This window comes from Notechis scutatus, chromosome 1 (genome assembly GCF_049901735.1).
Source record: "Notechis scutatus isolate UNSWTSFEM ecotype Mainland chromosome 1, rNotScu1.2, whole genome shotgun sequence".
NCBI classification, from domain to species: domain Eukaryota; kingdom Metazoa; phylum Chordata; class Lepidosauria; order Squamata; family Elapidae; genus Notechis; species Notechis scutatus.
The window spans coordinates 225514526-225540237 of NC_142009.1; the positions used below are offsets into that span (position 1 = coordinate 225514526).

The 25712-nt window shown below is 42.9% G+C and overlaps 1 protein-coding gene across 5 annotated transcripts; it reads right to left on the reverse strand.

Moving 5' to 3' along the window:
- On the reverse strand, nucleotides 1–25066 carry TUBA4A (tubulin alpha 4a). 5 transcript variants are annotated; one of them, XM_087950615.1, is made up of 5 exons: nucleotides 24851–25066; nucleotides 12520–12571; nucleotides 3406–3628; nucleotides 2795–2943; nucleotides 1–1494 (listed from the first exon to the last, which is right to left on the reverse strand). In XM_087950615.1, exons 3-5 carry the CDS (start codon nucleotides 3584–3586, stop codon nucleotides 523–525), a joined length of 1302 nt encoding a protein of 433 aa, XP_087806741.1. In that variant the 5' UTR covers nucleotides 3587–3628; nucleotides 12520–12571; nucleotides 24851–25066; the 3' UTR covers nucleotides 1–522. The 5 variants fall into 5 exon arrangements, with proteins under 5 accessions (XP_087806741.1, XP_087806759.1, XP_026521368.1 ...); XM_087950633.1 differs by lacking the exon at nucleotides 24851–25066 and adding an exon at nucleotides 24474–24836; XM_026665583.2 differs by lacking the exons at nucleotides 12520–12571; nucleotides 24851–25066 and adding an exon at nucleotides 8860–8942.
- Between the last annotated feature and the right edge of the window lie 646 nt (nucleotides 25067–25712).

Genomic DNA, 25712 nt, shown 5'->3' on the forward strand with positions numbered 1-25712 from the left:
TTTTAAAAGGCAACTTTTATTCCCAAAATACATGTAGAAGTACGGAGTTTCCCAAGCTGGAAAATAGGTGAATCGTTTATTGTTCAGAAATAAGCTCATTGTTTCCTCAACTTATTCTTATTTAAAATCAAAACAATCTCATCCTTTGATTCAAAGTTTTGTATCAAAAGATGAATTTGCTTTTGTGGGAGCAAAAGTGATATCGAAGGGGGCAGACTAATCGTTTCATGGTAATGTGCAAAGTCTGTTGTAACCTAAAGTTTTATTACTTTGCCAAAATTATCAGTAAACATGTTTTGTTTTTTTTTAAAAAAAAAAAAGATGTGCTGTTCAGTTTACAAATGTAACTATTTTCTTTGTCAAGTAAGGCAGCCAGAACTGCTAGGCAGCTGAGCAAAAATTGCGTTAGATAGAATTGCTTCATGTGAATTAATTCTGGGACAAACACATCACTGTAGTTTAGATTCAAATCAAGCATACTTTAATGAACAGGGAGGTCCAGACAAAGTAGAGCATTTATAGCTATTCTTCTCCCTCCTCTTCATCTTCATATGAATCAATGCCCACCTCCTCATAATCCTTCTCCAGGGCAGCCATGTCTTCCCGAGCCTCAGAGAATTCCCCTTCTTCCATCCCTTCCCCGACATACCAGTGCACAAAGGCCCTCTTGGCATACATTAGATCAAACTTGTGGTCCAGGCGGGCCCAGGCCTCAGCAATGGCCGTGGTGTTGCTCAGCATGCACACTGCCCGCTGAACCTTGGCTAGGTCTCCCCCGGGAACCGCAGTGGGAGGCTGGTAGTTGATGCCCACTTTAAAGCCTGTAGGACACCAGTCTACAAACTGGATGCTGCGCTTGGTCTTAATGGCAGCAATGGCAGCATTGACATCCTTAGGTACCACATCGCCTCGATACAAAAGGCAGCAGGCCATGTACTTGCCATGGCGGGGATCACACTTCACCATCTGGTTAGCAGGCTCAAAGCAAGAATTGGTGATCTCAGCCACAGAAAGCTGCTCGTGGTAAGCCTTCTCCGCAGAGATGACCGGAGCATAGGTAGCCAGAGGGAAATGGATACGAGGGTAGGGCACTAGATTGGTCTGGAACTCTGTCAGGTCTACATTCAGAGCCCCATCAAAGCGCAGCGAGGCAGTGATGGAGGACACAATCTGGCTGATAAGGCGGTTGAGGTTTGTGTAAGTTGGCCGCTCAATGTCCAGATTCCTTCGGCAGATATCATAGATGGCTTCGTTGTCCACCATGAAAGCACAGTCTGAGTGCTCAAGGGTGGTATGTGTGGTGAGGATCGAATTGTAGGGCTCCACCACAGCTGTGGAGACCTGTGGAGCTGGGTAAATAGCAAATTCTAATTTGGATTTCTTGCCATAATCAACAGAGAGACGTTCCATCAACAAGGAAGTAAATCCTGAGCCAGTTCCTCCTCCAAAGCTGTGAAAGACCAAAAATCCTTGGAGTCCTGTACATTGGTCAGCCTGTGAAAAAGAAATTATCACTCATCACTTTGCATCTCTTAAGTTACAATGCAAAGTGTTATTTTTACCTGGAAAATCTGAACAAAAAAATCCATTCCACTATTTCATTTATTTTCCATAGATGCCCGTCTCAACCAATTGGTTACTTGGAGGTCATTCTCTTTTGCCTCAGGATATTAGCCTCAAATCATTAACTACACACACAAGATCTCTTTATACAACCAAGCCAGGCATGGTATGTTTTCTGTTTCATAATTAATTAAGAGCAAGTAATTTTTCAAGGTTAGAAGGCAGCATCTGGTATTACAGTTGTGGCAACCGATTATACAAGGGAGCAGGGTTGGCTGGAGTGTGATGGAGAAGTTCACTAGAATGCGTGTGCCAAGTATACCAAGTTCAAATGCATCCTGAGAACTTGAGCTTGGTTCCAGGAAGGAAGAGGCAGTGCTTGCCAACCAGCTGCAAACCCATCTACCCCACATGTCCTTCCTCCCCATTCATAGAAGATTCATAGAAGCTTCTGACTACAGTTACGAGCAAGAGGCGAAAAAAAGAGTGCGCAAGCAATGAGGAGATAAAGAGGAACTAAGAAGAAGAAATAAAAGTTTGGAAGAGCAAAGGCAACAACATTTTTTAACTGAGAGTGGTTTCTTAGGAACGAATGTTTAAATTCAGAGTAAGGTAACCTTTACAGTCAACTGGATCAGTAGGAAGGAGTTCTGGAACACTGATGAATAGAAAGAGGACGGGTAGAGCAATGCAGGGAAAGTGAGAGGTATAGGCCCCAAGGCAGTGTTTCTCAACCTTGACAACTTTAAGCTGTGTGGGGAATTCTGGGAGTTGGGAGTTCACATATCTTAAAACTTGCTGAAATTGAGAAACACTGGCCTAAAGGAATAATGAGTGGCTGAGACAAAATTAGAATTGGGAAACATCACATACAGTAAGAGTGATTAGAATCAGGAAGACATTCATTCTGATCAGAAGGACACAAAAAGACAAGGGTGAAGCATAAAGAAACATTCTGAATTTTGCATTCATTTGCACTGCACCCAGTATCCTCAGCTTCTAAAACAAAACTTGAATGAATGGAATAATGGAATGAAATACCACTAACCCACCCTCTAAAGAGGTGTAACATGGCAAAATAATGCCTAGAATTATCCAGAAAGTGCATAAATAACCAATAGCCATCCTGGACCTCAAGTCCCCGCTATCCCAACATCTCCACCAGTCTCAGGCAGAGTTCCTTCCATTCCTCCAAAAAGTCCCTATCCCCATCCTTCATTGCAATTATTACCAGTTTGCGAATCCTATCCAACACCAAGTCAATGATCTCCTTGCCAATGGTGTAATGTCCACGGGCATAGTTGTTGGCAGCATCTTCCTTTCCAGTGATTAGTTGCTCTGGATGGAAGAGCTGACGATAAGTGCCACTACGAATCTCATCTGGAAAAGATTAAGAGGATGTAAAGTTTATTACAGTGTACTGTATACTTTCAAGCAGACACCCAGCAAGCTGAACAATTCAACAAGACATCTAAGGAAGGATATTGAGTGCAGCCAAAATCTTGCAGAAGATCCGGAGGAGTTACATGCTTCTCATTCTAGGACAGAATCACTTTATCAGGAGGCTACTTTACTGAGTTATTTCAACTGAATGTCTCTGTGGGAACTGAACAAGGAGTTGGCAAGTCAAGTCTCTTCTCTAGGAGCCATACTGAGTGGTAATTCTGGGTTCAGCAGACCCCATACATCTAGGAGCGAATTGGATAAGAACGTACCTAAGAAATTCAGACTAAAACTGCATGTTTTGCTCTGTCTAAAGAAGAACTGAATGAATCTGAGCCTATTTGAGAAAAGTTGCTGCTCTTCTCTTCTAGGAGTCAACATTTCCATAGATGTACTCACCAATCACAGTGGGCTCCAGGTCCACAAAGACAGCCCGGGGGACATGCTTCCCAGCACCAGTTTCACAGAAGAAGGTAGTAAAGGAGTCGTCTCCACCACCAATGGTCTTATCACTTGGCATCTGTCCATCTGGCTGAATTCCATGTTCTAGGCAATACAGTTCCCAGCAAGTATTGCCCATCTGCACGCCAGCTTGACCGACATGGACAGAGATACACTCGCGCTACAGAAAGAAGAGAAAGTTGACTTCTCAGAGTGCTATCACAAGCAAGGCATCAAGCTGTGAGTTCAATAGAGATAATATATATATCATCTTGTGTACCATTACTGGTAGAAGGTGTTTTACCAGGCCATTGGCTCAACTGGGTATTCTTGTGGGTTACAAGTTAAAGGTAATGATTTTCTTTTCATTTTTGAGAATGGGAAACCAGGAATATTTCATTGTAGAATTTTAATGAACATTACATCCATATCAAACCTGTATTTGGAATGGAATTGTTTCTAAACCTACTGAACAAGAGAGCAATAACAATGCCACACAAGAGACAACAAATGCAGCTAAGCTGCCTATGTACTTTTGAAATTACAAGTTATCGTAAGAGGAACAGTACTTACTTAAGTGTTAAGTGTAATACCAAAATAACTGTTTTAGAAGGGAGAAAATGAGCTTGAGCTATTCATTATATCAAGAAGGTTCAGTGATCATTTCAAAATGAAATGGCAGCAGTTCCTGAAGTCAGCAAAACAGGAAGCAGAGTTAAGAAATCTATTGCATACCAAAGCCGCAAGGAACTTTATACAAACTGCCAGCCTGTGCACTTCCACGCCTTCCACTTCAACATGTGCAAATATAATTTCCTTTTCACATCTACACATCTATAGCCTATAAAATGCATGCACACTTTGCTAGCATGTTCACCTCCCACATTATACATAGCACATTTATTAAATTTAAATTAAATGCCCCTCTCAAGATCTGGATTCCTCTCTTTGAAATCCAAATTTAAGTTTAGACATTTCCTACCCAAGTCAGTATCAAGACAGTGGTCATGTTCACTGTAGGTTTCAGTTCTGAAGTTCAGAAAGAAGTCACATCTGCATAGATAGCAAAGCTCATTGGAGCGAAAGAAAGAAGAAAGAAAGAAAGAAAGAAAGAAAGAAAGAAAGAAAGAAAGAAAGGAAGGAAGGAAAAGAGCCCCTAAATCTCCCTAAAAGTCAATACAGACAACCCTCCCTGAATTACCTACAGCCCTGCAACAACAAAGTGATCGAGGTGGGAAAAGCCAAATAAATATTGCCCAGAGATTTCAAATGTTTGCTAGTGAATTTGTGCCAGCTGGTGTTTAGTGGATCAAATACTTAGTATCAGGTCAGGGCAGCTATTTACAAAGACATCCAAACAGTCTGCTGGACCACCTTGTTCATGGAGTTAGTAACCTCCTTTGTGAGGCCATCAGAGTAAGGTACTGAATGAACCTGAGCACATACAACACTGTTTTAAATAAATATGCTAATTCCAAGATGGCCATGTTATCCATCTTTCCAAGGAGAAGAGGTGAGTTCAGAGTAAGTAATGCTTAGATAGAAATGGTCTGGTTTAATTTTTTTTTAAGTAAGAGAACTACCTATAATCCCAAGGAGAGGTGGCATCTGAATATTGTATGTGAATTAGGGCAGGGGTCCCCAACCACCGGTCCGCGGAACAAGTCCTACCGGGCCGCTGGCTTGCTGGGCGCCGCCATCTTTTTTTGATGAAAAAGTGCTTCCGGTGAGGTTACGGAAGCACTTTTTCATCAAAAAAAGATGGCGGCGCCCAGCTAATGCCGGTACCGGGCCGCGCCATAAAAAAGGTTGGGGATACTGGGCTGCGGCGTAAAAAAGGTTGGGGATCACTGAATTAGGGTGCTATGTATGGAATCTTACTTATAGTTTTAAAACTAGGCATTCTCTCTGAAATGGAAAAGCCATGTTTATATTCAGGCTGCAAATATACACTGTGGTACAAGTTATTTCTTCATAGTGGTAATTTATTCGTACTTGCTGAGAATGAGGCCTAAAACCCTGTCAGATTAGATCCTACCCAGAACCCCCTTCACTGGATCCCTGGCAGTGGGGAAAAAAAATCAAGCAAACTTGACTCATAGAGGATGCTGATTCCAGAAGGAACATAAACCTGGACAGATGTTTTCTTAACCAGTCAAACCTTCTGGGTTGCAGTCCTAACACACAAAGAGAATGTCATGTTGGTCCATGGTGTTCCACAGCTGTACTATACCCTTTTAGAGCTCCCTTCTAGAATGCATACAAACAGAATCATAAAACCAAGCACACACAATCACAAGGACAAGCCAGTAAGCTATTGCTAAAGGGAAAAAAAAGCCAGATTGAGAAAATGATAGACTATTTTTGTTCCAAATGAATGACATAATTGCCCCATAAAACTGTATGCTATTTTTGCCTATAAGCAACTCCCCCTCCCCCATCATACAGCATCTCTCATTCACTTATTCAAGGCACAATTTACCCAGGAGAGCATTTCTCAAGCTATTTATACTGTACATTAAAAGCTCAAAGTAAGTAGTGTAATACAGGGGATAAAATCAGAGGCAATATGAATCCATATGAAAATTAATTCTTGGCCATAGTCTCAACTCCACAGAAGTAAAATATTACACAGTTTTGTGATAGAGTAAAATACTACATAAAATTAAATTTGGAACTAAAATCATTTTTAGATTTTCTAATCCCTCCCAGGCTTGTTAACTAAACAAAACAGACATTATATATATTTATATATATATATATATGGGGGGGGGGGAGCTTAGGCACTCTTACACAAGGTAATGAAATCCCCATTAAACTCAATAGCAAGTAATTCTGCTATAAAAATGATAGGAGTGCATATAATTATCTTCATTCTTTGCAGAATAAACAGAAAAGGAAAACAAATACCTTATTTTTTAAAACTTGCTGATTCATTGAATGTTACTAGGGAACACATAGGAAAGATATATTTGATAAATTTTTATGTGTCATTTCAAGGCTCTTACTGAGAATTAATGAAGTGTTTTTATTAGCTGCATATTATTTGTTCAGTACTATACTCACCTATCAATTGTCCCACTTTACAACCATGGTTTTATTTGTTTTGATTTTTTTTCTCCAAAACCCCCAATTCCCAACACCATCCATAAGCAATGCTGACAAATCCAACTGCACAAGTACTATGCATCATCAAAATTATGACAGGGAATAGGCCCTGAATACAAGTTCTAAAGTCAAGTTTAATCTTTGCTATAGATTTGCGAAATGACCTTGAGCAAATTCTTACCCTCAGTTCCTCATATGGAAATACTGGCCTATCATACCTAGCCCACAAATAAAAGAATTACTGAATGGACATCTCTGGAAGTACTTCATACACGTGCACCACTGAACACTAGTATGCCCACCCACATCTTTAGGATTCCGCAAGCTTCTGGATTGGCTTCATACTTTTTAATCCTCCCAATTAAAAAACACGAGTCTGTAACAATTATAAGTTATTAATGGTCTGATTTGAATGTTACATGAATGCAGACAATACAGGTAAGTCCTCGATTTACAATAGTTCATTTAACGACCAAAGTTACAATGGCCTGAAAAAAGCGGCTTATTTTTTCATTTATGTCCTTTGCAGCATTCCCATGGTCATGTGATCAAAATTCAGATGCTGTTTCTCAAAATTCACTTGGATCCCCTTTTGCGACCTTCTGACAAGCAAAGTCAATGGGGAAGCCAGATTCACTCAACAACTGGGTTGCTAACTTATCAAGTGCAGCAATTCACTTAACAACTGTGGCAGGAAAGGTTGTAAAATGGAGCAAAACTCACTTATCAAATTTCCCACGTAACAAAATAAATGCCGGGCTCAGTTGTGGTCCTTCGCACAGGGCCACTGATAATGGCAAACAAGTTGGATGACTTAGCATCCAATCAACTGTGCTGTTACTCAGCAAACCAAGACTGTGTACTATGTGAACCAGATCTCTTACAGGCTCCTTTGGTGCTTGGAACAAGTCCAGCGATTTTGCTGTGTAGAAAAAGCCTTCACCGCCAACGAGACAGGTAAAGGGTAGCAAAACGATGGAGGTGGGTGGGGGAGAAATGGTTCTGAGCAGCAGAGCAAATTTTGGGCGAGGCATTTACTGTGAGGCCGGCCCAGCACTGCGAAGGCGCCCCGGGGGAACTCTTAAATGGCGCGTAAATTCGTTCTTTTTTCTTCCGAGATTCGAATCAAAAGCCGCAATTGGCTAATTGGCTAGCCAAAACGAATACGCTACTTTAAAAAAAAAAAAAACGCTCTTCCGCTTTCCGCACCTCATTCGCGCAGATTCATAAGTGACGCAGTTAAAAAAAAAAAAAAAAAAAGACGCAACACATATGCAAAAACGCCCCAGCCTCCAGGGAACTGGCTCCCGGAGCTGGGAGAACGAGTCTCCTCATTGGAAAACAAAGGCAAATCCCCCCCCCCACACGCCCCGTAGTAGTGACAGAGCTTGTTTCGGAGGGGGGCTGCTTCCCGTTTGCTGAGACTGGAATACTAAATATAGGACACCCTTTCGCAAAGTACAGACATCTCTTCCCCCCAACCCCGAAATGAAACTGGAGAGGCAATTCCCTACTTTGGACTGAAGCCCGGTCGGGGGCCCAGTTATTTCCAGCTCCAGGATTTCGCTGGAAGCCGATCAGGGGAGCGTCCCCGCCCTGATGCTCCCTCCTTTCTACCTGCCTATTAATAACCTCTTACTCCCCCATCGGAGAGCAATGAAGTATAGGAGGGGGGAGGGGGGCGAAAACAGAGGACCATCTGCCCCACGACTCTTCAGAACGACGGGCGAGAATATTCTCCCCCGCTCCCGTTTATCCAACCGGGGCAGGCAAAGCAGGCCTCGGCAGCGCCCTTCTCTCCCCTCCCCCACCCCCAAACACAACTCTCGGTTCCTTTGCCAGCCTCCCTTGCCAAGGAGCAACCTGCGCCTCAAACCCAGCTGTTCCTGCTCGTTGCACCAGCGCGGCTAAGGAAGAGAAACGGCGAGCCCCGAGCGCGCCAAACTACTAGAGGCCCAGGCCTCTTTTGGCCGCTCCCTCCGCGGGTCCAGAGAGCACGCGCCTGCTTCTCTTGCCGCGCGCTCTTGAAATGCACCGGGGTCACCCTTTGCTCTCCCACAGGCCAGGTTACATTAACTCCGCAGGTGAGGTGGGCTGAGAACGGGAGTTTTCGGCCAAAAACCTTCACCTTGACCGGAGAGCGGAAGAACTCAAAAGCGCGCCCAGCCTGTACCGGATGGCCAGAGTCCAACCCTGAAACGTGCTAGCTTCCGCGCGGGCGACCTAGGACGCGTGTCCCATTCGGTAGCGCAGGCAGGCTTAGGCCAGCTGCGCCCGCCTACTTTCTTCCCTTCCCCACCTTACCATGGTGTAATATGTGACGGGGCTGAAATCTCACGCTGAGTCGGTGCGACGGAGCCTCAGTGAGCTGCAGCTACGCCTGGTGCAACTCCCTCTACCGCAGTGGCCTTATAAAGGAGAGGGCGGGCAGCCCAGACAGAAGGAGGCGTGCGTAAAAGGTCGCTCCTCCTGAGCCTTCGTGGTGAACGGGTGACGCGGCTCTTAAGTAGGCGGCGTTCATTCTCAACTGGAAGCGAGGAAGGCCGAGCTGGACGACCACCGCGTGCTAAAAAAATTTTTTTTTCCCCTTCAGTTTTGATGGAGGACATACAACTCTAAAGAAAAGGATCCAACCCTTCTTTTCTTCTCTATGGCAGCAGTTCGAAGTATGGGGGCTGTTTCCTCTCTCCTCCCTTTCTTTTATACCTGAAGGTTTACCACCAGGATTAACGAAGATTACAATAGCTGTTAGCAGAAATCTGCAGAAGATTTCTTACAGGCATATTTTACATCCTTTAAACCTGATGTAACTATCCGGTAATATATTCCAATTCAGTACTTTTTTTTAATGCTGTCCATTTTTTATTTTTGTTATTAATAAATTGTCTTAGTAAACTCCTTCAATAACAAGTTTCGGAGGCAGGGAAGGTTTCAGGATCATACAAGATATCCAACATATTTTAATGATATATATTTCCATTTAACTTTCTAAGTAAATTATTTCTTTTCTTTTTCTCTAAAGTATTTCTTTTCTTTCTTACTAAACTGTATCTGGAGGTTGAAAGTTTCATTACTGTACTTAATAACTGATAAACAGTTAACAATCTCATGAGTCCATATTCTTTCACGCAGACACCCAAAAGTATTACCACCAGCCAGTTTGAAACGGGGACTGCTCTCAAGGTCAGCTTTAAATATGTAAGGCCCTGGGAACAACGTCTGGCAAGGTTGTCTATAAGATAAGGAAAAAAGTTGTGGCTATACATCAAATATGGTTTTTTATAGCTGTGAACATGTAGCTTGCTGAACAACTCAAAGTAGCCCTACTTCAGATACAATGAAAAACAACTCATAGCTACATTATTGCTTTAGACAAGCAAAATGAAAAGGCAAGAATAAGCAGTTCTTGCCAGAGCTGTCAGTTGAAAAGTGTTGCACATCAATATCTGACCTCTGAGCAGCTGAAAGAACACAGGGGACCTGTAAAGTGGTAAGCTTGGAGTGCATCTCTGCACTGTTCTACTTAAAGTAATTATATTCAGCTGAATGAAACCTATTCCTAATTTAAACGGAGGACTACAGCCATGCTTCCAGTTCTTCGGTTGTGTTCATAAAATGCTGAATCTATTGTTTATGGAAAAAAAAGTCAGTACGGTTAATTTGGTCCTTATAAGATAGGAAGCTGTGAAAAATTGATCTTTGAATCACCAATACTCAATAAATATTCACCACCTGCATTTTGCAAAATGTGTTATTTGTGCATTATTTTCTCCTACTTAGCTTTATTGGATCATCTTGGATTTTAGTACTTCTCCAGGTGGAGACCGGATCTGCCCATTTTATTTATTTTATTTATTTATTTGATTTGTCAATTGTTTACAAGATAATAAGTACAAGTGTATACATAGTTGTGAATATATGAAATGGGTACATATAAGAAAAATAAAAGAATAAGAGAAACAATAGGACAGGGACGGTAGGCACGTTGGTGCGCTTATGCACGCCCCCTACATTGTTTTAAACTATAATATAGTTCATTTTCTGGTTAAGCTTATTGTATGAATTCAAACACACTGCTTTGTAAATCATAATACTGTATATGACTTATCGTGTTGTATGAACTCAGATAAGTCTATGCCTTTGCTTCAGTCTTGACTCCTGGTGACTACATGGGCAAGTCTATGCAGTTTTCTTGGCAGTATTTCCACAAATAGTTTGCTACTTCCTGCTTCCTAGGGTTGGGAGAAAACGAATGCCCCAAAGTCATCCAACTAGTTTCACACCTAAAACAGGACTAGAACTCATGATCTCCAATTTCTAATCTGGTACCTTAACCACTGCACCAAAGTAGCTGTTAACTAATTATATAACGAATTACTACTTCCTTCTTTATATCCCACCTTTTTTTAAAAAAAAAAATCAAAATAGTCCAGACACACTTTAACCTTTTCTTGCTCCTTAGTATTTTGAGTTGGGCCTTTCAGTTCCGCTTTGATGTAATCTTTTATTTTGTTAAAACTATGACTTAACCATTCCATGCTGCTTTTCACAATAGCATTACATGAAGTTAATAGTCTCATAACCTTGCTAAGAAAGAAATGTTTTTGGTTAAGCTCTAGAAAGAACTTTCAGATGAAGGGGTCAGAAGAACAGCCTTAGGAAGAAGTACCCATACAAATTGAAAAATCTTCAACTAGACCCCAAAAAGTAGGATTTGGGGAGTGTTAAGGCATGTAAGACACCTCTGATGAGTTCAAAAGATGGATGTGGAAAATACGAGCCCAAATATTCTAGCCAGCCTAAAACTAGAAAAATCTCTGTAGTCAGGGTAGGCAAAGCAGCATCTGACCGACCTTATCTCAGGTCAGAAGCCAAACAGAGTAAGACTGGGCTAACATTAGGATGAGAGGGAATCCCAAAGATCTAGATCTGAGAAATTTAGAGCTAAAAAAATAGCCATGGGAAACCGCATCCATAGGGTCACTTAAAGCAGTTGCCCCCAACCTTTTCGGCACCAGGTACCAGTTCCATGGAGACAGGTTTTTCCATAGACCGGAGGGGGCATGGTCTCATTTGCTGCTTGCATCCTGCGGATGGGTGGGTGGGGTTCGCTTGTTTGCATGGCCCGGTTTCTGGCATACCACAGCCCGGTGCCGGTCCACAGACTGCGGGGTTGGGGACCCCTGACTTAGAGAACTGAGTATCTTTGTCTGGTGGTCATCAAACTCATTATCCTTTGAGGCAAAGTAGTGCTTGTGGGCATCTCTTGGTACACATGCTTTGCAAGTACAGTATTGAAAGGAGGGGTCCCTTTATAAATCCTGCAGGCAGCAGATAAAGGAGAGTGGAGCAGCCCCTTTTCATCAGGATGACTTATTCGCTAGGACCATCCCTTTGTCTCCAGTGCTGGAGAGAGACTCCTCCATTCCCCAGCACTGTCTTTGCTTAGGAATGTTGCCTATGGTGATGGCAGGCCTGGACACGTGGCCCCACTTTTCTTGTGCATCTCCAGCTGCGCTTGCTGGAACAGGTATTCTTTCCCTGGGGCCCAGTCTCTGCAGAAAAGGCATCCTGTATACAAACAGCCTGAGTGTGGAGTTTAGGTCAGGCTTGTAATTGTAATTAGACATTCTATTTATAATAATAAACAAACAAGCTAATAGGGAACCCATGAAAAGGGAGCAGAAGGGGGAATGGCCATGATAGATAACGCTGTGCCAACTGAGAACTAACAGAAAGCTACTGAAGGTTGGCAGGATTGTGAAATCTGACTCTTGTTTGAAATATCTAAATGTCTAGGGGAGATGCTAAGAATAGGACCAGCTAGGGAAGCATCTTCAGGTTTTCATCCTGGATTCAAGCATGGCCTTTAGCCACCTTTTTATGTCTTCTAATTTACTGTAGAAAGCAGCTCACCAAAAACCCAACAAATATTACGTATCTGGCTTTATGGCATCAACCTACCAGTTCTCCAGTCCACTGGGCCAGTTTTCAGGAAAGCCATGTCCTATGAAATCTGGAGAGAAAAAGAAAATAGACTTATTTGTTAACTCAACCCCACAAGCAGTCAGGATTCACCTGGGAGAAATCCCCCGCTTCTCTTCACCTGACAGCCCTTATCTCAGGTCAGAAGCCAAACAGAGTCAGACTGGGATAGTACTACAGTAGGATGAGAGGCCACCAGGGAATATAGGACAGGTTTGGAATGAGACAAAGTGGAGTGTGACAAAGACAAACCCTTAAGTTGTTCTTAGCATTCAGGAGCTACATTCTATATATGGGCTGCGTTCTCCTTGCCTTGGGCTTAACATCTGCATTTCTGCTTATCTTTAACAAAAAGCTGCTGCATAGACACTGAAATTAGCGCTCGGTAGTGCAGCAAACCAACGTGGAATGATGAGGTACAGGTGGGAATAGCATGATTTTTAAAATCTGCAGATTTTTCTTCAGGGATCAATTTTGCATTGTTAATGCCTTCCTGCATTAAGCATTTGATCTCTGTCTCTGCCCTCTTCTGCATATACATTTCCATGCAGGCACTATCTAAAGGGGACATGATAGTTACCTTCAAATGTTTGAAAGACTGTCTTTTAAAAGATGAAATAGATATATCCAAGAAAGAAACTAACCAAATCTAGAGGGTAAAATAAACAGCTGCTCAATACCCTGTTTCTCCAACAATACGGCCTCCCCCAATAGGAAGTCCCAGCATGTTTTCTTGGCATGAAATGAAATTAAGCCCCTCCCCCCAAATTAAGGCCTATATTAAAACATGCGAAATGGGGGGGAATGGCGGGAGGGCTTGCCGCGGCGTTTGGAGCAACGCCGTGGTGTTTGGCGCAGCCATGCGGCATTTGGCGCAGCCACGCGCAGCCAGCCAGGGCTCCTCCCTGCACCCGGAGCCTGGTGGAGACACTTGGCTTCAGGTGCTGCTTCCCTGACCGGCAGGTCCAGCGGAGAGAGCCCGAAGCCGCCTGTTCTTTCCACCCCTCACCCAGCCCGTCCCTGTCCCCACGCATCTCCAAACTCACCGGCAGCTCCAAACGCTGCAGCGGCATGGGCATCGGGCAGAGGCGCTCACTCGGCGGGGCTCAGCTCAGAGGAGGATGCGACGCGGGCTGTCGCCTTGCCTCCCTATCCATGGATGGGTGAGCACTATCACTGCCTCGGGCGGCCTCTCCCAGTGTCCCCTTCCGGGTTGGGCTGGAGGGACTTGGGAAGGAAGCCAAGCTCAAGTCAGCCCGGTTCTTTCGCTTGACAGGTGGGTGCGCACCAGCAGCTCGCTTTCCCAGCTCTGCCAACCCCGCCCGGCTCCGGCACAGCCCTGGCGGGATGAGTGGAGGGTCTGGCGGGGAGGCGCTCGCTGCTTTGGCCAGAGCTCCGCTGCCGGGCAGGAGGGACCGCCTGTCAGCTGCGCTAGGCGCCTCTTCGCACTCTGCCCGGCGCCAGGCAGGGATGGTGGCTGGGCGCTTCTCCTGGGGTGTGCTGATCCTGTGCTGTGGCCCCGGGAGATTTGCCTCCCCATGTGGGGTTGGACTGCCCTCTTGGGCAGGGCAGGCTTTGTCGTACTGGTAATAGGGTGTCATTTTTAAAAGAGTGGGCTTTGCCTTCGAACGATGCCCGGGAAGGCGGCAACAGGAGCGCCTGAAGCTGAGTGTCTCCGCTGGGCTCCATTTGCAGGAAGGACCCCTGGCTGGCCCCGCATGGCTGCGCCAAATGCTGCGTGGCTGCACCAAACACCACAGCATTGCTCTAAATGCCGCGGCAGCACGGGGAGAAGGGAAAGCAACGGTCGCGGAAGGTCTCCTGATACTAATTGCCCCACCAATGCCGAGGTCAACATCCAAGCCGTCGCCGCCCGCCTGCCCGAGGATGCAAGGGGGGGGAATTAGGTCACCCCCGAAAAGACGGCCCGTTTTTTTGGGGCTCAAAAAAAAATAAGACCCGGCCTTATTATATGAGAAACACAGTAGTAATAAAATAGAAAGCAGCTTCAACTTAAGAATGGAATAGAATAGAATACTTTATTGGCCAAGTGTGATTGGACACCCAAGGAATTTATTTTTGTGTAAATACTCTCAGTATACATAAAAGAAAAGATACATTTGTTAAGAATCAAGAATCATAACGTACAACACTTAATGATAGTCATAGGGTACAATCAGCAATCAAATCATGCTAGGAAACAGTCAATATAAATCGTAAGGATACAAGCGGCTGAGTTACAGTCCTACAGTCACAAGTGAGAGGGGATAGGTGATAAGGAGTGATGAGAAGATTAACAGTAATAATACTGCAGACTTTGTAATAGTTGAACAGTGTTGAGGGAATTATTTGTTTAGCAGAGTGATGGCGTTCGAGAAAAAACTGTTCTTGTGTCTAGTTCTGATGTGCAGTGCTCTATAGTGTCATTTTGAGGGAAGGAGTTGAAACAGTTTATGTCCGGGATGTGAGGGGTCTATAAATATTTTCACAGCCCTCTTTTTGACTTGTGCAGTATACAGGTCCTCGATTGAAGGCAGGTGGGTAGTAATTGTTTTTTCTGCAGTCCTAATTACCCTCTGAAGTCTGTGTCTGTCCTGTTGGGTTGCAGAACTGAACCAGACAGTTATAGGGGTGCAGATGATAGACTCAATAATTCCTCTGTAGAACTGTATCAGCAGCTCCTTGGGCAGTTTGAGCTTTCTGAGTTGGTGCAGAAAGAACATTCTTTGTTGTGCTTTTTTGATGACGTTTTTGATGTTAGGTGTCCATTTTAGGTCTTGTGATATGATAGAACCGAGAAATGTGAAGGTCTCTACTGTTGATACAGTGTTGTCTAGTATTATAAGAGGTGGTAGTATGGGAGGTTTTCTTCTAAAGTCTACCACCATTTCTATGGTTTTGAGTGTGTTCAGTTTCAGATTGTTCCAGTTACACCACGAGGCAAGTTGTATAACCTCCTGTCTGTATGCAGTTTCGTCGTTGTCTTGAATGAGAGCAATCACTGTTGTGTCACCAGCAAACTTCAGTATTTTAACAGATGGATCGTTTGAGATGCAGTCACTGGTATATAGGGAGAAGAGAAGTGGAGAAAGGTAGGAAAAACAAGAAAGTCATTTTGGTGCCAGATGAGAGGCATAAGGTGAGTCATCCATAGCCTAGGGCCTTCCAGATGTGCTATAATGTACAGATAGGCCAGGCTGACCTACAGTACATGAATGTTTCTTGGAAGAGTTATAGCAATGCAGCTTGAGTCCTTAGCATGTCTCTTATATATCACTGTGGGTACTTCAAGAAGGATATTTATTTATTTTTTTTCAATTTATATGGCTGCCCATTTTTCACAAAGTGATTCTGGGCATCATACAACAAAACAAAACAAGCATTTTACAAAACCAGATTAATTAAATCTAACAAAAACAAGCACGAGAAGAAATACATAAAGATGTTGCCGATGATGCAGCCAGATCCCAGGCCTGTTGAAAGAACCAAATTTTAAGGGATTTCTGGAAGGTCATGAGAATGCAGTCGTACTCCAGAGTTCATCTTCAGGTGAAATGAATTTTATTCAATTAAAGTAGGCAAGCCTGCTGTACTTTTCAAGGTGAGCCACAGTCTAGTTTAAAGTACATTTAATATTCTGAGCAATACAATACTCTTAAAGAAAACCAATGGAAGCTTTTAGCAGCCAAGGTAATAATCACTTGAGAAATCATTAGTAATTCTTAATAAAGGTATTCATTGCCTTCAAAACAAACTTGCTTTCATTTGGTGGCTGAAATCCCACAAACAGATTATGGGTGAGAAAATTCTGCCTATAATCTCTCCTCTTCCATATGGCTATTTATATCTTCTCTGAAGAAATGGACATTTCCAAAAGGGTAGGGAACCAGATGTTTCTCAGCAGAACTGCCGGCATCTGTCTCCATTGCCATGCCACTTGGATTGCCAATTCACTAACAACTGGAAGGCCATTCATTGCCAATTCTTGCACACAAGAATGAATCTTTGTTGCAGGATGAGTCATTGGGTTCATTCAATTTCCTGACAAGGCAAATTACTTTTGAAATCAGGAGTTGGTCGAAGCAGCTTCCAGAATACAAAATGCAAGGATATCATCTCTGGAAATTAAGGAACTCCACTGGCTTCCACGTTATAAATTCTATTAACAGTTTCATCCACAGAGCTTGAGCATCTTTTTGCAGTTAAATGCCGAATTTGCTCTATCACTGCACTATAAAGCATTTTTGGAATATAATCATATTTCACTTGTAATTTTTTTTCTGTCCTGATTTGATATGATTTACTAATTTCATCCCTCTCCAGGGGTGTTATTGGTGTTAATGGTGTTATTAATGCAAACCTGAGGCAAAAAAATAGGAAATATCCAACTTCCTATGAACTGGCTTTAGCATTACACAAATTATATTTTGAACTATTGCCAATACCATTTGGACTTTGGATCAGGCAACCAAATATCTTAAACCAACTCAGCCACAGATCAACTTGTTCTGCTAACTGTATCTCCTTTAAATCTCAATGGATTCTACTGAATATCCTGCACCATTCAATGCAGGCTTTTTCAGTCCAATCCAGTTCACTTGTTTCTCCCCTCACACAGCATAAAAAAAAATGAACTGCATTTAACTGTAATTACCTGGGTTGAAGCCAAACTTTTATTTCCTAGATCTAGAACCACCTTTTGGGTTAGCAATTTACAATAAAATAATACAAGGCCATTCTAGATGAAAATTATGAGGAAGGATTAACATCAGTTCATATTGTGCACATGCCCAAATTGTCACATGATATGTCTCTGACTCTTCCTCCAAACAGATTATATATTTTTAGGTCATGTAAGAATAAAACATCTCCAATTAATGTAAATATGACAGTTTTGGAATTATACTGAAATCTAATCACCAGCATAGATTGCAAATTTAAAATGACACCCTTATTTTGAGTCATACAAATTATTGCTAGTAGTCATTTTCATTTTAGTATTGAATATTCATACTTTTATTATTCATGAATGATTGTGAGAATACAACTCTGCTGTTTGAGCCTAATAAAGGAAGGGTTCCAGGGTCCAATTCTTAAGCATTTGCCTATGCAGTGGTAAAACAGGGTAAATTTAGATGATCCATATTAAAAAAAACTTTTTTTCTAGTGACCAAATTATGATTTGCATATTGTGTTAAACTGTGGTTCAATCAAATCAACCATAATTATCTGGGCTAATAAGAAACTACAAAAACACAGTATGGATTAGCAGGAATCCAGCCACTTGCCCGCCCATTGCTTTCCTGATGTTCCAGTCCCTTAACTTCCAGCATCCCATTTTTCTTTTCCTTAAAACAACAGTCAATGTACTTACGTGGGTGTGCCCACTTAGGTGTAGTGTGAGGATGGCAGTAGCAGAATGTGGAGTGGCGGCATGACGTGCTTGATGAGAAGCTAATTCATTCGTCTCACTTTAATGGCATTTAATCAAGTACCTTCTCTACCCAATGCTCTTTTAGCCTAGGAGGTTAACAGACATTTCCAGTAGCTTTCTTTGCTTATTAACAGTGTGGCAGGTGGCCAAGGGAGTGGGCAGGGCAGGGCAATAGATTTAGGAAAGGACAGTAAAACATACACAAGGAATATTGCTGTGATTGTCAAGTACTTAGTAGAAAAAATTGCAACTCAGCCCAAGATCTGCCTTAGGTAAAAAAGAATCTTAGGCCCTCTTTTTCCTTAAGGCAATATGTGAACTTTAATTGGCAAAAGTTGCTGTCCAGATGAATCACCAACTCAAATTCTGATTTGCAAAATATTCTGCCCAGAGAGAGCTTTGAAAGCAAGTTAAGATCCTCTTTTCTTTGAAAGAAATGTCAAAGGGCTTTTATTTCAAGAGCTTACCCCAAGATAGGAACATAGAAAACTGATGGGAAAAGACCTAGTTTAGTGGTCCATCTGCCCTTTGAGTTTTTCTTTTAATTGTCAGATGATGGGTATGTGCTTATTCCAAGCATATTTAAACTTGTTTAATGATGACTGACCCACTACCTCCACTGGACCTCTCTCCTTATTTATCAAACTTCTTTGCTGCCCACCTCACGGTTCAAGGTGACTCTGAACAGCTTACAGCAAGATAAAGCACACAGCCATTTGACCCTTATAAATATAAAAGCAGATTAAATTAAGGAAATTAAAACAAGCTAAAAAAAAACACCCAAGGGTTTGCAGGGGAGAGGTGGGGTGTGTGTGCCTTCTCTGCTAGTACACCAGCCACATCCTTGTGATGTTTATATGGCTTATTGGACAGAGGGACAAATCCCACCATTGTGTAAACAGTTTGTCCACAATCCAGCCTTAGAATTGCAGAAGAAACAGTTCGGTTTATGAGAGGGCTTTGGAGAACTAAAAGCTTGGGCAGGCAGCCAAATACATGGGGAGAGAGTTTTAGGAGGAAGTGATTGGTTGATGCAAGAATTTTATTTCATTAACTAGCATTACCTTTACTCACCCTTGAACTGTAGAAATAATGAAACTGTGGAGGAAAACCAACTAATTATGAACCAAGGAAGTTTAGATTGTACAGGAGTCAGCAGAGAAAAGGGAGTTCGTGTGCTTTGGCTGCCCAGAATGAGAAATAGAAAGTGTTTTTAAAATGGAGTTTATTCAATACAGTAGTCACACTAAGTGCAGAGAAATGCCAAACTAACTATTCCAGAAAAATCCATACCAGATTTTGCACTAGATCAAGTAATAGGTGGGAGGAAAAAAATAGCTGGAAATTGGTTGGTCTGTGTTGTTCTGTAAATTGCAGGATTAAATTGTCTCAGTTTGTAAAAGCCACTCATTTTCAAGATTGCTAGGACAGATAAATAAAGCACATGTGCAAACAACCTATTCTAGTTTTTTCAAGATGCAATTAAACAAGCCATGGTTTAGCTCAATGTGCAAGCCTAATTTTGTGAGTGTTTGGAAGTGGTAAAGTTTTTTGGGGGACTGGTCTGAATCTCTTTGAAATTATAAATTTTAGTAGATCACAAGCTAACTTTTGCTCATTATTGGAATAAAATCATTAAATCGCCACACTATTCTGATATAACCCTACACTTACTAATTTGGGCTACTACCCCAAAATATGTTGGGAAGAAAAAAAATCCAACTGGAGTTTGTTAAATTTAGCCTATCTCCCATCGCTGCGTCATGAGACTAAAATGTAATTCTCGACTTTTTGCTAAACCATGGTTTCCCTAGTACAGTTCCTGTGCCTTTAAAAACTCCAGCGTATAGGAATTTATCCAAAACATTTTTATTCTGGCTGTCTATAGTAATTGTAGTTGCTGAACTGAACTCATAGTATCCTTCACAGCAGGCCACGCTGGTTGGAGCTGCCTGTGTCCTGTTTGGCAACCTGTCAAGCGAGCAACTTTCAGCTAATGAGGCGAAGATGGAATGCATTTTACCTGCATTTCAGGCTTTTGCAATTAAAGACAAGCAAATAAATAAGGCAGGGACGGGACTTGATCCAAAGAAACACAAAGAAGAAATAGCGACAAGGTGGGAAAAAAATAATCCTGTCAGAATACATATGTTCAGGTATTCCTCATCTTAATGACCAGAGTTGAGCCCTGAATTTCTGTTGCCAAGCAAGACAGTTGTTAAGTGAATTTTGCCCCATTTTGCGACCTTTCTTGTCACAGTTGTTAAATGAATCAGTGCAGTTGTTAAGTTGGTAACATGGTTGTTAAGTGAATCTGGCTTCCCCAGTGACTTTGCTTCTTAGAAGGTCCACAAAAGTTGATTACATGACCCCAGGACCACAACCGTCATAAATATGAGTCAGTTGCCAAGCGTCTGAATTTTAATCATGTGACCATGGCGGAATGATGCAATGGTCATAAGTGTGAAAAATGGTCATAAGTCGCTTTTTTTCAGTGCTGTTGTAACTTTGGATAGTCCCTAAATGAACTGTTGTAATTCGAGGACTACCTGTATCAGAGAAGGATATGTAATGCAGCCAGGGGTGGGCTGCTGGGGGTTTGCAGGGGTTTGGGAGGGCCCCTAGCTAAGATTCTGCGCAGTCCGGAGAAACCCCAAATCCCACTCCTGTCTGGCCCCACCCACCCTGCCCCGCCCGTCCCAGGAGTCCTCACAGGGCCCATTTTTGGATGCAGGTAAGTGCAGGGTGTGTGTGGAGGCTCGTGGAGGGCAAAAAAAACCCAGGCCTCCCAGAAGTTCGGGAAGGCCGGAAATGGGCCCATTTCCAGCTTCCAGAGAGCTTCTGGAGCCCAGGGTGTTAAGTTTGGAGAATAAGGAGACCAGACATCTGACCAGTGACTTCAACTCTTTAATAATAACAGGAATCAGAATGGAACAGAGCAATGCTATGGGCAGCAGTAACCCTTTTATAGGGTTAGCTGCTGCCTTATTAACCAATGAAAATGCGCAACAGGTTCCAACTACTGACCAATAAGGACAGTCCCAAAGTGACCAATCAGGGACCGGTTCTGGCCCAATCCCAAGTTGTTGTATAAGGACCAATCAGGTGTGCAGGTTTTCAACCCCTAATTTGCATTTAGGTTATTCACTTTTATTGATTCACAACACAGGGAGGCTGCTTTCACCCTCCCGGAAGCTCGAGGAAAGCCTCCGGAGCCCAGGGAGGGCAAAAACAGCCCCCTGCCATGGTGCAGGAGGCTGACACTCAGCAACCGGGCAAAGAACCCTTGGCTAAAATTTTTGAAGCCTACCCCTGAATGCAGCTTCCGGCCTTCTGCCTAACCCCTGGAGTATGTAAATATAGAATTCAGGGTAGAATTCTGAAACCTCAGAGTTTTGTCCCCTAAAACCATGAACTTGTACAACCTGTCCATAAAATCAGACAAATAATTGGGGACAGGGGGGAAGAACCAGGCAAGATATAAACATGATCCTTGTTTTTAATAATTCAAGCTCAATCTACATATCCCAGGCGATCTCAGACTTTGCAGTACTCCAGTTACCTCTTGTGTGCACAGACAAAGCTGGGAGCAAAGCTTGTGTATGTTTTGAAAGTCTTTCTGTTTTTTACAAGCAATAAAAAGTAAAATAAAAAAAAGGATTTCTTCAGAGTCGGCATTTTTCAATCTCAGCATGCTGGCTGGAGAATTCTGGGAGTTGAAGTCCACACATCTTAGTTCCTGGGATTGAGAAACACTGCTCTTAGTTGTGTGCAACTCTCTGTGGGCTCACCCCAAAGTTTGACAATCCCAGCTGCAAATAGTTGTAATCTCAATGCTCCAAATCCATAGCCTTATGTTGCCAAGACAGCATCTATCCATAAGGGTAAAATAGATTTGTGGAATACCCAAAACTGCAGAAAGATCGCATATCTAATTGGGAGGGGAGCATCTTTGAGTTAGTGTGGATTGCTGGTGTCCGCCTGGACTAGTCCCTGCAATGTTCTTGATATTTTTGGAAACGGTTTACCATTGCCTACTTTCCAGGGCTGAGCAAACGTGACTGGCCCTAGGTCACCTAACTGGCTTCGTGGCTAAGGCAGGACTAGACCTCATGATCTTTGATTTTTAGTCTGGCACCTTTAATTAATTACCGATAATTGAAACTTGGTTTCAATTGGGAGAGAAGAGTTTTCAATTAAGGACCGAACATAACTAATGTGTATAAACTTCTGAATGATGCTATTGGTGGGGGACAACATGGGGGAATGGAATGGAACGGCATAGAATGAACAATGGAGAAAAGAGCTTGGCTGGCGAGAATCCTGGTCAGGAAGATTCCACCCTCTGTGCTGTTTTGCAAAAGTTATGTCTTACATTATGCAGAATCTTAATAGCTTATGTAAGGCATATAAGGCTTGTGCCATAGAAATACAGGCAGTTCTCCACATATGACTGCAATTGAGCCCAAAATGTATGTTGTTAAGTGAGAAATGTGTTAAGGGAGTCTTGTCCCATTTAAAGACCAGTTTCCCCATTGACTTTGCTTGTCAGAAGGTTGCAGAAGTTGATCACCTGATCCCCAGGACACTGCAACAGTCATAAGTGTGAATCAATTGTCAAGCATCCAAATCATGTGAACTTGGGGGTGCTGCAACGGTCATAAGTGTGAAAAATGATCATAAGCAACTTTTTTCAGTGCCGTTGTAACTTCAAATGGTCACTAAGTGAACTGTTGAAAGTCGAGGACTACTTATATAGCATGGGTGCCAAACTTGATTACGTGACATGATGTATCATGATGTATCATGATGTTCTTGGCCTTTGCGAAGCTGGGGTAGGCGTGGCCTGTGCGTGACGCACCTGGCCCACAGGCTGCCAGTTTGACAGGCCTGCTATATAGGATTGGGCCATGATGGCGAACCGATGTCATGCATGCCAGAGGTGGCACGCAGAGCCCTTTCTGTGGGCATGTGAGCCGTCGCCCCAGCTCAGTTCCGCCACACATGAACCTCTACCTCCTGCCAGCCAGCTGGTCTTTGGGTCTCTGCCATGCATGTGTGGGATGAGGGGCGCATGCAGGGGGTTTGCACAGGGGGTGGGGCGCATGCACAAGGGGCAGGGTACATGTGAGGAGAACGTGCACACATTGCATTTTGGGGATGGGCGTGTGCTTTGGGTGCCGAAAAGGTTAGCCATCACTGGGATAGAGCAATGCTCACCTTTCATGATGTTCAAACATGGGCACATTTGGCTTCTGAAGGCTTACTCTTTTCCTTAAACCTGGTCCTTTCCCAACATAGTTTAAAGTCCTAAGCATAACAGCTGCTGTCTTTTAGTAATTTGGAGCTGCCAAGATTATAGTCTGAGAAGGGCAGACGACAACTACAGAAACCAGAGTCTCATTAGAGAATCACACCAGGGGTGGGATTCAAATTTTTTAACAACCGGCTCTGTGGATGTGGATTAGTTGGTGGGCATGGCTTGGTGGTCATGTGACTGGCTGGGTGTGGCCAACTCAACATCACTCACATTGAGGCATGCATCTCCTCGCCTGGCCTCTCAGGACTGTGGAGATGCTGCAACAGTCGTAAGTGTGAAAAACGGTCATAAGTCACTTTTTTCAGTGCCATTGTAACTTTGAATGGTCACTCCACACAAGCAAAGTACCAGCAAAGGAGGGGAAAAAACTCCAGAGACGTTCCTGAGACAGGAAGTCTAGTCCTGCCAAGAATGTAAAGGGTTAACGGAGAGGCAGTTTCTGTAAGCAACACCAGAATGTTTCCTTCCTGCCTTCCTTATAGGATTAGGCCAGTAATTTCTTCTAACAACTGGTTCTCCTAACTGCTTAGAATGTTAACAACCGGTTCTACCCAATAGGTGCGAACCTGTAGAATCCCACCCCTGAATCCCACTCATAAGGTTATTGCACTCTACATCTTTTAGCAATTACAGGGGTAAGAAATATGGGCTGCAGAATGCACAGAACAAAGCCCCAAATTTCTGGACCAGACATACTCTTGTTTCAGGTGAAGGAAGAGTATGTTCTCCCTTGTCCAAAGGGTGTGTGACAATGCCAGACCTCTAGTCCAGAGTTTCTCAATCTTGGCAACTTTTAAGATGTGTAAACTTGAAGTCTGGGGATAATTCCTCATACATGCAGTAATATAAATTAACACCAGAGGGCACTGCTATGTTAAAATTCCTCAGCTTAACAATGGAGCATTGAATTGCAAACTACCAGTATGGAACTGCAGTTTGCTAGGTACTTTAAAGTGAACACACACACACACACACACACACACACACACACTTCAACAAAAAGTTGTGAAAATATAGAATGGCTGTTCACTATAACTGTTATTTAAACCATTAATCCTCCTCAATCTTAGTAAAACAATAACTGGCAACAGAAGCAGATAATGAGCTATCTGCTAGCAAATTCCTATCACACAACAGCCTGGCACATTATATTGTTATCAAGATCAAACAGTTACTTACTCACAAGTTCTGCAAGCATAACAGTAAGCAGAGAGACCTTGATCTTGCCATTCAGTTCCTCCTGCTCTAGTGTTGCACAATATAAAGTGTTCTTGCAAATGGAGCTACAGTTATTAAGGTTATGCCCTAGTGGAAAAGTCAACTTTCCCTGATCACGTTTCAAGAAGAGGGTGTATACTTGCTTTGCTGAAGGCTATAGGGGTTGGGGCTTCTGCTGTTTAGCTTGACAGAAAACTTCAACTGGAATCCGTCACAATCCAAAGAAGGAAAGGCGCTGGATGGAAGCTATTAGTTTCTGTTGATAGGAATCCGTCATCGGCTTCTCCAAATTCAAACTTGCTGGAATTGTTAAGTTAAAAGAAGAAAGAAGCACTAACCCCTTTGGAACAGCTCCTGTTTGTCCTGCAAACAGGCCTCTGTGGCAGCTCTGTGTTCAGACTTGTCTGTTGCCTTGGAAACGATGCCAGACATTGCCTCCTTGGCTTCATACCATTGGTGGGCAATGTTACCGCTTGCTCCAGAGTCCCAGAGACAAAGCTCTGAACACGCCTAGGCAAGTCCTATCAATATGAGCTCTGTTGCGGAATTGAGGCACCCACCAGGCAGCAGTTGGAAACGTAGATGGTTCGTGTGCATATGCCGATATGGTCTGGGGGCCAGCCGGGCAGAAAATAGGATGCAGGACCAAATTCCTGGCTTAACCCCATTCCTCTCATCAATGTGCTGCTTGATGACGTGCGGGAGACCAGCAAGGGGATAAAGGGCAGACCTATGTTGGTTTTAAATACTCCTGATCAATATATACACATTCATGATGTTTATAGCTTGCTTTTTAATTTTAACTAGACAACCCGTGACACATTGTTGCAGAAATATTTCCTTACCAAATAATTCCTCATTTTGTGCTTTCAACAATGTATCTGAAAAGTTCTTAAAAGGTCAGGAAGTTATTCAAGGATGTAGCTATCTTGAAAGTAGCCAATTCTGAACTGTATAGCACAGCCAAACATCAGTAGTTGATCACATAAATGTTTTGTGACGTTTTGTATTATGTCAAAATGCTTTATGATAATTTTTATGCCTTAAAATTTGCCAAATTTTAATTCTGCGGGAGTCATGGGTCCCAGATTTTGGATGCATTTTGTAAGTTGGCCCATTTTGAAATATCTTAGTTGAAAATCTTTTCCCTAATGATCCACTCTTTTACTCAGATAAAAATTGCAGACATGAGAGTTTTAG

Excerpts from the sequence above, each read along its gene's own strand:
- TUBA4A (XM_026665583.2), bottom strand. Across the intron at positions 2,944-3,405 it reads CCTGGAGCCCACTGTGATTG|ATGAGATTCGTAGTGGCACT; the intron begins GTGAGTACATCT and ends AATCTTTTCCAG. Across the intron at positions 1,495-2,794 it reads TGGATAGGATTCGCAAACTG|GCTGACCAATGTACAGGACT; the intron begins GTAATAATTGCA and ends TCTTTTTCACAG.